Below are 14332 nucleotides of genomic sequence, written 5' to 3'. Positions count from 1 at the left end.
TTTTCAATATATTGCTGCAAGAACGAAGGAAATCCATCGAATACTAACCGATTTATTAGCATTTAAAATTGGATATATTTTTCACTTTTTTACGGTTTTAGATTTTCATTTCACATCCTTATGTAGCCGAACTTCCTGAGAGAAGTATTCTACTTTAAAAGTGATTTTACTGCATGACAACGTTTGGCTTCATACTGCTCAATACCCTGAAATTACATAGAAATGTGAGTGGGCTCTCTAAATTTTGATTGGTCTTATCCCACACTCTCTTGATTGTTTTGTGTAATTTTCTTCTTCTATTTATATAAAAGACACGTTTTGTATGTATGTTTTAGCATAACTCTTGAATGCCTGAACCGATTTCAACCAAACTTGGCATACGAGTTCTTTTTATATGAGAGGAGGTCATAGACTTATTTAAAAACGGAAGGGACAACTTGTGGAGAAGAGAGGAGGTAAAAATATTGATTTTTCGTTAATTGTGGGGACTTTTTGAATTGATTCGATGACTTTCGGACCTTAGTCATGTCCGTAGGCCAGAAGTTGATTTCCAGGAGACCGGAACATGATATCTGATGCTATTTCTAATCTAAGATGACCTCAAGATAGTGATTTCCGGTTTTACCAGAGCTGAATAAATTTCAGGATAATGCTCGATCCTTCCTCCATATTGATATTTCCGGAGCTGACCTTGCACTGAGAAAATTTATATTTTAATCCATTTTAAAATTCAATGCTCCTTGGGAGGAGCAGGAGCTTGAGCGTTAGTAATTTTTACATAGGGGAAAGAATCAGCGTTACGTAACGGAAAATATCTGAAAAGGCTATAATTTTATAAAAAAAACCCTGAATTAATCCACCTAGCAGTGCAGAAACCTTCGTTATACTAACTATTACTACATATAAATTTATACTAACTATAATTACATATAAATTTGTTATGGCAGTAAACCATAAATCGTTTAAAATAAAATTTAAAAGATAGTTTTCCAGAGGGTGAACCAAACAACATTACTGAATCAAACCTCGATGAGGTTCTCACATACATTCTCAATACCACAACGGCTTCGTTTTCAAAAATTGCGAGACCCAGAAAAGAACATAATGATTATAGAATATGGATTAGCATCGAATATATCCTACGAATTGCAGCAAAGTCCTACAAACTTGCTCTCTAGAAATTATAGTTCAGAATTATACAGTGCGTTAAATGCTTTGTTACCATAGAAAAGTTGCTTGAATCATACGTCTGATTATTTCAAGAAATCAACAAAAAGTTTGATAAAATCTGCGAGGATCAGTGCTAAAAGATTTCAATGAAACTCCTATAACTGCAGTTGAAATGTCAATTCCCAGTGCACATCAGATGCTGTTAAGAGTTGTTAAATTAATTCTATTTCAAATGCATTTTTTCAAAATTAAAGTTTTTCGCAAGACTTAAGAACTTTGACTGTTTAAAGTGTACTCGGGAACGTAACTCTTGTTGGAGACCTAGGCTGTATGGTAAATTCTGAAACACTTTCAGAACTTTATAAAACTGCCAAAACGAGGATCGGAATAACATGGATACTCTGTTTGCACTGACCTTAAAATAAATTTAAAATAAATTTAGAAAACAATATTTATATTATACAAAAGCGAAGTGTATCAAGTAAACGAGAAACGGACTTAAATAAGCATTGCAGTTTCCTCTGAAATCTATTTATTATTGTTAGTAAAAAGCTATTAAAAATTAAAGGTTCATTTATTTACACCAGTTAGAACGAACTACACAGAGTATGAAAATCATGCACAGATATCTTCTACTCTTAGTTTCATCTAAGAAATAAATAGTAGTTGAAAAAAAAAGAGAGAGCGATAGAAAGACAGATAGTGATATGAAAAAAGTATAGAGAGAAATGATCCAAAAAGTAAAATACTCCGTGTTTAAAAATTCTTTGGTAAATATTCTGAAAATCAAGCAACAATAAAAACTCGCTCAGTATGATTTTCAAAAGGGTTTGGAGCTTCTATTTGCACTTGTAAACACTTAAATCGAATAATGCATTCTGTGAAAGGTGGGATTTATTTTTGTTTTTTTTTTTGTTAGATTTTGATATACTACACATATAAACAACATATTTACAAATACCAACGTACTTACACACATACACATTGTTGCGTTTGCAACGAATAGAAAGCGAGTTCCGAAAATTTATAACTGATTTATTATTGTCGAGTTAAAGTTTCCTGTAAATGAACAGGATGAAGTATGGGATCTAATATAAAAGTTTTTATATCACTCACGTTTTGTGGCTTTTGTGCTCGCTTAACCCGAATTACAATATGTCGATTGAATTAATTTTCCTACAAAGAATTTTCAGCTAAATTTATCTTAGGTAGAATTTCAGTTTACCTTACTTTTGAATTAAATATTAACAACTAAGATTAGGTACATTTATATATTTAACCACTATGGACAAAGTAGGTATGTAGCGAAAAAAATCTCGCACGTGCGCACTGGTCGGCGATCTTCAAGTAAAAAGGAGTTTTATGCTTTGGAGTCGATCTCCTTCTTACTTAAACATCCGATGACAGATCTGCGTTATCTGTCGCGGTCGGCATGTCGACTTAAAGGTGTGCTCACTGACGAGGGGCGTTCGCAATACACATTATATACATGTTCATTTAGACGAACTGAGTCGATTGGTATACGACACTTGGCCCCCAACAGATTCATTTTGCGTTTAAAGTTAAATACCCTATGTTAAAAAATACTTTATGATCAATATCTCAAATACCATTCGACTCAGTTCGACGAACTGAGCAATGTCTGTTCGTGTGTGTGTGTGTGTGTGTGTGTGTGTGTGTGTGTGTGTGTGTGTGTGTGTATGTGTGTTGCCTGTATGTATGTGACGCAAAATACTAAAAATACTTGATGAATTTAACTTAAAGGTGTGCTCACTGACGAGGGGCGTTCGCAATACACATTATATACATGTTCATTTAGACGAACTGAGTCGATTGGTATACGACACTTGGCCCCCAACAGATTCATTTTGCGTTTAAAGTTAAATACCCTATGTTAAAAAATACTTTATGATCAATATCTCAAAATCTAAGCCAATAATCAAAAATCCACTCGGTAGCATTATGGGGGAGCACAGTAGCTTTCATTTGCATATAAATTCATCAAGTATTTTTAGTATTTTGCGTCACATACATACAGGCAACACACATACACACACACACACACACACACACACACACACACACACACGAACAGACATTGCTCAGTTCGTCGAACTGAGTCGAATGGTATATACCGTTCGGCCCTCTGGTCTTCGGATCTATTTTGCGTTTTTCGACCGATTTTATAACCTTTGTTTAGTATAACAAAGGTAAAACAAGCATTTTTTAAGCAAATTCTTTTACTGTATCACGTAATTTATATAATGTTACGATTCGTAGCGCATTGGGTGGAAGTGAACAAATTTCAACAGAAAAATTGAAGGAAAAGAGAAGAAAAAGAAAACAGTAAGTAAAAGCGAGAGAGAGAGAGAGAGAGAAAGAAATAGAGAGAGAGAGAGAGAAAGAGAGAGATAGAGATAGAGAGAGAGAGAATGTATTAGAGTTAATATGAAAATCTAATTTCGGCAAAAAATTAGAGGGTGGTATTCAAGACACGACCGCATGCTGAAAGTGGGACTACGTAGATTATTATTCAACAAACTCTTCAGTTACAGAATTGTCAATGCGTATATCGTACGCGATCTCACCTAGATGCAATCATGCAATAACTGAAAAAAATGCTATTGCATTAATGGGCCTCCTTCAAGGCTATTACATGTATTTGGAAGAGCATAATAAATGGGTATAATTGAACTACAACTGTGGTTTGAAGCTGCTGCGAATGCCCAGTAGTGTGATGTTTACCGCGATTTGTTGATACTGTGCATAACCAGCGATATGTATCAAACAATTTGGATTTCAAACAGAAAATTTCGGCACGTTCTGCTCACAATGCTGAGTCCGTTTTTGAAAATTTACAAAATTTTAATTCCTGGATGTAACGCCTTAAAAAAGACGGTTATAGTTTGAGTTCACAGCAGAATTTCGACCTTCCAACTCATGTCTACCATCGGCAATATCAAACACACAACAAAGGGCTTTCATCCGACACGGGAACGGGAACATTGTCTTCTCTCAAGCCGCAACACGATGTTTGTAAAAGCTTTGGACAATCGTATTACGAAACTTGGACAAACTGTGGGAACTTGAAATAAAGGCGGGGTTACTCAGAAGATAGCTCTAAAACAGAATGAATTGAGATTTAATTTTCATACATTAGTATTCCTGCATACGAAATAAAATTTTAACGTACGTGAGGAAATGAGAGAACGTAACATAAAGGCGTTGTCCATTCGATTGTGTCAGAGCGGATATCGCACGCAATCTGAGCATGACGCATGTATGCGATAATTGAATGAAAATTGCAATTGCAATAATCGGCCTTTTTCAAGGCTACTACGTGTATTTAGAAAAGCATAAAGAGTGGTCATTATTAAATTAAAACTGTGGTGTGAAACTGCTGCAAATGCGCAGTAGTGTGATGTTCACTACGTTCGTTTATACTGTACATGACCAGCGGTGTATACGAAACTAATCCGATTTTCAACAAAAAAAATCGGCACATTCTGCTAACGATGCTGAATTCATTTTAGAAAATTCACAACACTTCATTAAGAATAGAAATTCATCACACCACTCTCTACCTGCTCAACTCAGCTACGACGGGGAAGCGAACTTGTGATTGGTTGAATGTACACAATTTTAACAAGTTTAGTATTGTAAAGATATTCCAATTATTATAGCGAAGTCTTGAGTAATGTTTTAGCTGTCGATTAAGATACTGGGGTTTGATATCCAGTCATTGGTAGAAACACTGTGAACATTTGAAAATGATAACATTACATCTGAGAAGCACACATCGTAACGTCGGTACAGCACGGTCGCATAAAGTTAATGAGTGTTAAAAACTCAGTTAATTTTTTATAAAGTGTCAAAATAGAACGGGTGCTGCACCCAATTACTTCATAGGAAGTGAATAAAATAATAGAGAAAATAAGACACCCAATAATTGTGCTATGAGAAATGTATATTCTTTACCGAAGGTCATAATTACCAAATAAATTACGGTATCTACTTATAAACTTGTCTACAACCTTTGTTACTTTTATTGATTAATGGGGAAAATTTTTCCTTTTAAATTCCAGCAAAATTACACATTATGAAGTTATTTCTTGTAGATTTTCGTTCGTATTACATCTAAGCAAGCTAAAATTAATGATCACTTATAAAAAATTACCGCCCAAAACCTTATGGTTCTGAGAAATTTAAAAAGACGCTAATCAATAAAACAGTTTATGCTGAGAAAATACCATAACAGAAACTTAGATTACAGTGGTAAATAAAGGGTGTTTAACCGTACAGGTACTCCTATGAGTTTTGGTTTCCCTAACAAAGATAACTCTTTCAGCATTTTGACGCACTGTTGCATACACTAGGAATTCCAGAATTAACATGAATGGTTTAAGAGCTACGATCTTTTTGGGGCCACTATTTGAGCTTTAGGGAAATATTTTTTCCTCTTTTGTCGACCAGTGTTATCCAGAAACCATAAATTAAAAAGTAGCGGATGACAAGTAGAAAAATTTAAAATTCATCCCAAGGCGTTTAGTCAGAAAATTCACTTAAAACTGGATGCGGAAAATTTGTTAGTGAGAATTATAAAAAAAGAATATAAAATGAAATAGAATATAAAAAATAAATATAAAAAAATATCATGACGGGTCATTCAAAAATTTAGTACTTAGACAATAGGCAAATGTGTAATATGGTATGTATAAAATTAAAAATGCGCCTTTCAATTTGCTTGTAAATATACAAATAATAACAGATCCTGGCTTGAAAACGACTGCAAGGTTAAAGTGAAATTTCGACAGTCTTTCCAAATGTATGTCTTGCGATTTCTTGGAAATTTTCTCGATAGGAATATTTTTATTAGATGGCCTGAAGCGGTGGATTCCAGAAATATATTTTTTAACTCTCTCTAATCTTAGCGTTACGATAGACTGTTTTATATCAATATGTTTATGTCAATAACTCCATCCAACAGAGATAAAATAACTGTCTGAAAATAATGTGACGGACCTGGAGGGATCAAAAATGGCCACTGGGATCTCCGGAAATATGCACATTAGGTGATACTCGTCCATTCAGGCGATTTTTTCAGAAATCGGAAGTCATCAAATTGAACTTCAAAATGGTTAGGTTTTAGAGATTTATTCTAGCTCTGGAAATGTCCATATTGGGAGGTATTTGGCTATTTTTGCCGTTTCTTAAAAACCGAAAGTCATCATCTTGGGTTTCAAAATGGCATCTGAGGTCAATTTTTTTCTCTGTGCGGAAATGTGCATATTGGGTGGTAATCGGCCATTTTCGGCTGTTTTGCAATTTGAGCTGTTTATATGAGTCGGTTCGGAACGGTGAGTGGGCGGTTCAGAGTCGTTTACCCACCCCTAGCCCACAGTGACTTGCAGAAAACGAGCGTAGCCTTGTGAAAAAATTTGAAGATGTTGTGCATGAGACACGGCCGCGAGGTAACGTATTACGACAGCCTGTCAATGTATTTTCTGCCATATGTTGGAGAATACAGTCGGTTGGATTGGAAATAATTAATTTCGTTGTATGAAGCGGTACTGAAGAAGAGCGTTGTACAATTACTTCGAAATATCTCTTTTAAAATAAGTCTTTGAATGACAGACGCTAAGATCACCAACATTTATAAAATAAATGTATTGAAATAATGTGGTATTCCAGAAAAGATCCACAATCACATTTTGCGTCAATTTATGGACTCTAGATATAATCCCGGTCTCAGGAAAACTGGTTTTGGCATTTAATGCTGCTTTCCAGGGAACGGTAGATTGTAGAATTTGAATTTGTAGATATTGATGTGGGTGGTCGAAAAACCATTTTAGGCTATTTTCCAGGAACTTCAAAATGGTTGGGGTCAATTTTCGGCCTGTGGATATGATCCCGTTTTACTTATATTGATGGTGTTTGGCGTTATTTTTAGTTATGATTGGTCAAAATCTGCGTTCAATGTGTTTTTCAAAAGTACAATAGTAAGCATGATAGAATCCTAATATTACGCATTTTCGTGGATGCATAGCAAATTTTTCAATCGATTGCTGCGAGAATATAGGAAATGTGTTGATAACTGACTGAGCTATAAGCATTTGAAATTAGACAATTTTCGTGACAACTTTCGATGTGTTCGGTATTTCGATTTTTACCCCCATCTCAATATGTTGCCGTAAGACATTTTTTGGCATACTATAAAAATGCAATATTTTTAATGACAAACTGTTTTATTCTTCGGCATATTTTCATCTAGACCCGGGCAGGACAGAATAACAAAATCATAACTCAACAATAACATATTTAGTTATGAGGACTTATCGTATTATTTGAAAGATATTCACGTTTCAAACGTGCATATGAAAATATCATAAAATTTTGATACCATATCTCGCTATGCCTTCAATGAGATATTTTAATCTCATTAAAAGAAAGTTTTTTAGTGAAAATTGTTCGTTATTGATTATTTATAATGTATCAGTTGTGTATTCAGTGTTCAATAAGTTCAAGATATCTGAATCGGTCATTTTCGTGAATGCAAATTATTGGTTTGTTATTGAAATTTCAAGCTTTGTTATTCATATAGTCTTGGAGAAACAATATTCTAGTATTATTTTTTGTTATTTTACCAACTATGTAAACCATATTAAGATCAAAATCAGGTGTATGTCCAACATCTAGTTGTGATATTATAATGATATTTTCTCCTGCTCGGGGAGTAACGCAATTATTGTAGCGGTCCCCTAACATTTTGGTTCAAGCTTTGTAGTAAAGCAAGTTTGCAGCGCGCCAAGCCCTTAAAAATAGTCGGTTGTTTCCAAATCTACCCTTTTGTTCGTGGTTAATCGCTTTCCACATTTTCAACTGCGGGCCAAATCTGGCGAATGCGCAGGTAGGAAACTAGCTCGTAGCGCAATTCATTCAATAATTCGTTCGTATCGCAAGAAGAACGAGCGGGAGCGTTGACTTGGTGAAAGAGCTTTTTTTTTCTTAATATACAACAGTCGCGCCTTGATTTCAACGTCCAATCGATCAAATAATGTACTCTAATATTGATTGTTTTACCATGTCAAAGGTGGCATGCCTAGTGAACTTAACAAGCTCTTACCAAGCGAAAGCCACTCTGTCGACTGTCGACTAGATTCAGGAGTGTAGAGCCCAAGTAACAAAATAGGTTATATCTGAGTTTTTTAGAGCTAGATAGAACCAAAACATAAAACCTTCAATGTCAACCACGCGGCTATAACAACCTATTAACAACAGCTATATACATGTGTCATGGCTAGTTGGCCCAGGTTTAATGCAGTCATCAAAACTTCATATGCGCTCCATCATACGACCAGATGTTTTTAACAGGCCGATTTGCCTGCCATAGAATGGCCTCGAAATTTTAACTGAGATATATTCTCCAAATTGAATGTGAAGCAATAAATTTTATCTTGGTTTCATTTCTCAATGCCAACATTATATTCCGACAGTGTCGTGAAAACAGAAATGTGTTATTTCTTTTTATAATGATTGATTATTAGTGTCATTTGAATCGTTTTCGTGCAAGTGAAAACACATGCCGTGAAATATTTATGGTGAAACAAAATTTATTTCTTTTGAACTAGAGTGATGATTGAATAAATGCCATGATTTGTCGTATTTTGTTAAATCTATAACTTTATCTATCATTCGAATTTCAAAACTACTCTGTGGTATCAGTAATATTGTAAAATAAAATGCTGATTTAGGATTGAATTTCATAATACCGCATTTTTTCATTCAAGGCGACATGTTGTTTTCGGATAAACCTTCGAACGCTCTCAAAATCCTTCATCATAACTGATTCTTTTAATTTGATCAGAACTTAGCGTATATTAAATCCAATACGCCTATCACGGTATTCATCTGCCTAAGTAACGATCATCAAGTTTTATTTTAGCCACAATTATAGTCTGCAGGTTTTCAGTTTTGTTTGGTTATCAACAACTCCATCTACAACTCCATGCATATGACGGTTGGCATAGGATGGCTGTAAAGAATACTTGCGAATCATATTTTGTGGCTATCAAATAAAACCAAAATATAATCAAAGACTTTAATGTCAGTTAACATAAAACGAAAACAAAACAATCCTAAGTCTTTGAAGCATGTTGATTGTTACTCAGCTGATGCAGATATGGAACAACATTTTCCTACAGTCTCACACTGCCTAAACAAACATCTTCCATGATCAGAATGGAAATGGAAGCAAAACTTAATCTATCACACCAAAGCAATCGAATCAGTCCAGGCTTCTACAGTTTTCTCTTCTTGTCTTGGTCGCAACTCTTCCGACGACGCACGACGGCAGCACAAATCCCTGCCAGGTTTTCCACATCCATTTTCGCATTACGTATTCGCAATAAAAACGTAACGACGAAAATTTCTACCCTACCGCACGCAACCACCCTTGCCGGAAAAGAAAACCCAGCAGGCTAAAAACACCCACCCCGCCCCGGCGCGGCGTATGAGATCCTAGACGTTGGATCGCTGCAAACATGGTAACCCCTGCCGGCTAAGGCCAACATGATGATGACGGGAGCTGCGCCTACTGCTGCGGCCCTACCGTGCCGTTGCGTGTGTTGTGTATGCAGCAAATATTCTGAATCCCAGGATTACCCACCACACCCGGATGCCATTGCTAAAAAGGGGTTCGTTTCAGCGATAGGTTCTACCAACACACTCAAGCCGATACCCCTTTGTTATTATTTGCTGCTTTTCGAGTTTTCTTTTATTTTTTTACTGCTTCTTCTTCTTTCTCTTTACCGCCGCCGAGAGGAAGGGTGGAAATCCCGTTTCACTCCTCATGATGGAGGCTTTTCCCGAGAGAAGATTTCTACCGAATGGCTGTACGAATCAGCAATAAATTTTTGATAGAAGGATTTATCCAGGCAGCTCTCGTTCGAGCAAACACACGCACCCACACGCACATCGTAAGGATACAGGCCCACACACGTACGGCCGCCTGGCAACATATGCGGGTGTGGAAAGTTGCGAGGGATCATCAGCTTGCCGGGTGGCGATTTTTGATAGGGAATTTCAAGATGCCAGTTTGCGTTTTTTCACAGGCTCGGGACGGGGATCTCACTCCACCCGACGGAAACCCGGAGCGGAGTAGTTGCGGGTTAGGTCATCGAAGTGACTGCGATAACCGTAATAAGGGTTGACTGGCAGTAACGTGATTCGGCACGGCTTACTCTGCAGCTCCGATGTAGGGTGGGGGTCTCCGACAGGCGAAGCATAAATTCGAATCAAGGCGGCTGGCAGTGACACTTCGACGGTTGGTAACTGGTGTAACTGTTCGAAGTGTTACTGTACAGGAAAGCTGCTTAAAAAAAAACGCGCGGGAAATCAAAAACCAATTGGGTAAAATTTCCAATTTCTAACGTTCAATGTTTTCATTAATATGTTATTTGATCTGGGTGCAATTTTTGCTTCCAAATCGTACTCTCACGTTGGTCGATGACTTCTCATTAGGCGAGGGCAAATGACTTTCGATCCAGCTCTGCTGGCGGACGGTGGGAAAGAATTTGCAATTAAATTTTCTCGTTCCCCTGCGTGCCCGTCGCATATTTCCAACGCAAGCAAAAATTTGCTGACGGGTGATTAACATATTTTTTTACACTTTTGTCGTAGAAGGAATGCAAAATTAAAAGAATGCGTCACTGCATACCTCATGCCTGGGATTGGACTTCGATCGTAGGAAAGAGAGCACCTTTGTACTTTGGAGAACATTCACACCTTTTCTTCTCTTCCACTTTTGTCCGAACAAACAATGCTACCGAGAGAATGGTGATTTAGTTATCCTACGTGTGAAACAATGTTGCGACAATCGGAATGACGTTGACATGCCCCCGGTTAGAGTGACAGCTCACTTTTCCTTTATTGACTCGAACCGAGTGTGCCAAAAATTTGAATGAGAATCAAAACGCTATTCATGCGACTTCTTGAGCAACGGGAAGAATCAAACGAACGTTGGACCACCAGCCGGGATTCCTGGTGGAGTAAACCACTTCGGACGGAAGATGCGATTCGTTAGATTTTTTGCCAGTTTGAACAGGGTTTTTGGGAGTTTAATCATGACATTCTTCACAACACTAGCGTTACGTCTGCTTTCTAGAGATAATTTCTAATATCTCCGAACTTCAATGTTTTCTGGAGGTCGAATTTGATGAATATAATAAGTGTGGGATAATTTGATATAATTCTGAACGTATTTTTAGGTTTTCAAATAATTTAGATAGTCGTGTGTGATAGTTTATAATTCCATCTACTATTAACCATCATTGCTTTTCCTTTTCGAAAGCTGTTTATGAACACTATTCCATGCGTATCCAAAAATACAGAGGCATGACCCTGCCTTAGTTAACTACTGGTTTGATAATAAATGTAACTCTCAAATAATCCATGGTCAAATAATCCAATCCATATGAATAATAGGTCGAGTGAACTGCGCAAAAAATAGCTTTGCAATCATAATGGGCTTGTTTTTCATTACAAGAAATAATATGTTACGTACTATCACCTCATGATCACCTTTAGCGCACTTCCAACGCGCTGCATCTATTACAACTGGTACTTTCGAAACTAGTTATTGGATTTCAAATTCAAATTCACTATTGGAAAATCTAAGATATCAAATCGACCGTTGTACTTCTCATGTAAGCTGGCCCAAAATTCGAACCCACGTTTCTCCGGAATGGATCCCATTTGGAACGAATTTTCTATATTGAGAAACTGCGGATCGAATGGCTTTTCGTCGCACGAATCAAGCGCGGACACAGGATTCCAGCAAAATCCAAGCCAATCATCGTTCGGCGGAGTCGGATTTGAGTGCTTGGCAAAATTAGTCCACATTTTAACCATCGTACGTCGTATCTGGAATGCTGCGCTCGTTTCGGGAACTTCTGGTACCAACATCGAACTGAAAAGGTAAAAGACTTCGTCCATGTGACATGCCGCCTTGATTGGTGGTAACTCGTTAAGAACTTTTCCATGGTTCAATTCTCCATCGAGGGCGAATCGGTAACAATATAGTTTCGAATCCGGTTGAAATTGACTCCAGAGGTAGGCAAAAATATAAACCGTATACATGTATCGTTCAGATATCAGCTGAAGAAGTTCTCTCAATGTGGCTTCCGATGCAAGCTGGTCTCCGAGGTAAAATCGATGAACATCTTCACCGATAGATTTGGCAATTGGTCCAAAATAATCTACTTTCAAGCTTCGTGGTATGTATCTTTCCCATTGCGAATTGAAATCGTTCAAATGAGCGATCATGCTCTTCAGTTCCATCGATGCCTCGCCGTTGTTGCACCCCATAATAACCGGCATTCTGAAGGAGCCATGAGTTCGCATAAACTCCCTCGGATCCATCGTGACCACAGCATCTTTCGATTCTTTTCGTTCAATTACATGACCAAATGGGATATGATAGATCTTTTCCAGTTCCTGTTCCCTTGGCGTCAGCACTTCAAACTGTCTCCGCACTAAGGTTCGAGGTGGAACTTTCTTCAGCACCTTCAAAGCTTCCACGTCGGAACTTCCTTCGTAACCGAATATCTTCGCTAGTGATCGTGCTTTCTCCACCATTTGATCACTATAGGGAAAGTCGCAGAGATGATGGCCGCTTTGCATGATTGCCTTGTGGAAGTATTTCCGGGATGATTCCGAAACACAATGCAGACCAACACAACTAGCTCCGGAACTGGCTCCAAACAAAGTTACGTTACTAGGATCACCTCCAAAATGTGCAATGTTTTCGTGGACCCAACGCAGAGCCAATCTCTAAAATTGAACAACTTGTAATGTTTCTCTCTTTTAATACACATTCAGGTACCCACTTGATCTTTCAAGCTTCCATTACCCTCAATCCCTGCTTCCGGTAGACACAGCAAACCCAGCACACCCAAACGGTAGTTCATGGTTACAACGACGACACCTTCCTGCACCAAAAAGTTGGGATTATAAAGCAAACTGGAAGAATCTCCTCCAATGAAAGCTCCCCCATGAATGAACACCATCACCGGAAATGAATGACTTTGGCCGTTTTTGGTTATTTCAGGGGTGTAAACGTTGAGGTACAGTCCATCTTCGCACCCAGTGATGTTGTGGTTCAAGGCACTTGTTCCCACAAAATTGCTTCCCTCTTTTGAACAGTCTACTACAACGGCTGGAAACTTAGCCAACGGAACGGGTGGCTCGAAACGAAGCTCACCAATCGGAGGCTTGGCATAGGGGATACCCTTGAAGTAGCAATAGTCCCCACCGTTGGGTAACTTATCCCGAACTCCGTTCAGCATCCCTTGCTGAAGACGCAGTAAAATTCGGTTTGATTCCTGGTTAAAAATAAAAATAACCATTCAACACTATAATCCTAGAAAATATATTCGAACGTACCTTCTTTGTTACCACAATCTTCTCTTTATTACTGCCGGAATGATTCGATCGCCGTGACAACATGGTGTCGATTGTTTTCTGTCCTGGTCGCTATGAATTCTAGCAATGAAATGCTAGCGAAACATTCAATTTAACAGTTATCGTTCGCATTTGCTATCCACCTAAGTGACGCCAGAATGCACCAATAATTGCAATGTAAATGAGGTTCAACTCAGCACAAATGCAAATGTGTTCCGGAAAAGGTTGCATTTCTGAGTTGAATCAACCAATCAGGGTCGATTAGCCATACAAGCTGATGAAAAAATCAATCCACTCATAGAAACTACAAAGTTAATGGCTCCTAACGAGGGTGATTAATTAATCATACCTTTACGCAGGAAACCTCGCCCACACCCACGACGCTCGCTCGTTCCGCTGCTTTATTGGAACCGGAAGGAAACTTTAAAAGAGTCGTAGAAAATATAATCTGCTTTATTAAAGAACCGGCACCCCGGGGCAACCTTTCATACCAGGACGATAATCTATCCCGGTAGTAAGTATAAGTGGAGCCAAGTCCTCATTCCGGGCATGGTTACAAAATGGTTCTAATCACGCCACCAGACGTTCACGGGGCCAGTTTGCTGGTGATCCTGATGATAAAGACAGAATAGGTAGTATAGTTACGACACATTGTATATTGTGTTTGTGCATGGTGCGAAAGGTTTAACAAAAGGACGGAATA

The 14332-nt window shown here is 37.9% G+C and overlaps 1 protein-coding gene across 2 annotated transcripts; it reads right to left on the bottom strand.

Annotated features, from left to right (window-relative positions):
* Nucleotides 1-11466: 11466 nt before the first annotated feature.
* LOC129725597 (esterase B1-like) lies at nt 11467-13736 on the bottom strand. Of its 2 annotated transcripts, XR_008728122.1 has the most exons (4): nt 13612-13736; nt 13056-13550; nt 11732-12999; nt 11467-11662 (listed from the first exon to the last, which is right to left on the bottom strand). XR_008728122.1 is itself a non-coding variant. In XM_055681601.1 (3 exons), exons 1-3 carry the CDS (start codon nt 13672-13674, stop codon nt 11800-11802), a joined length of 1758 nt encoding a protein of 585 aa, XP_055537576.1. In that variant the 5' UTR covers nt 13675-13736; the 3' UTR covers nt 11467-11799. The 2 variants fall into 2 exon arrangements, 1 of the variants encoding a protein (XP_055537576.1); XM_055681601.1 differs by having other exon boundaries at nt 11467-12999.
* Nucleotides 13737-14332: the final 596 nt, after the last annotated feature.

The sequence above is a fragment of the Wyeomyia smithii genome, chromosome 2 (assembly GCF_029784165.1).
Source record: "Wyeomyia smithii strain HCP4-BCI-WySm-NY-G18 chromosome 2, ASM2978416v1, whole genome shotgun sequence".
Lineage (NCBI taxonomy): Eukaryota > Metazoa > Arthropoda > Insecta > Diptera > Culicidae > Wyeomyia > Wyeomyia smithii.
The sequence above is the reverse complement of the archived record's forward strand: the minus strand, read 5'-3'. Positions and strand labels throughout refer to the sequence as shown.

Coding starts and splice junctions, on each gene's coding strand:
- LOC129725597 (XM_055681601.1), bottom strand. CDS start 13,674: ATGTTGTCACGGCGATCGAATCATTCCGGCAGTAATAAAGAGAAGATT. Junction 13,551..13,611: donor AGATTGTGGTAACAAAGAAG/GTACGTTCGAAT, acceptor ATTTTTAACCAG/GAATCAAACCGAATTTTACT. Junction 13,000..13,055: donor ATGGAAGCTTGAAAGATCAA/GTGGGTACCTGA, acceptor GTTCAATTTTAG/AGATTGGCTCTGCGTTGGGT.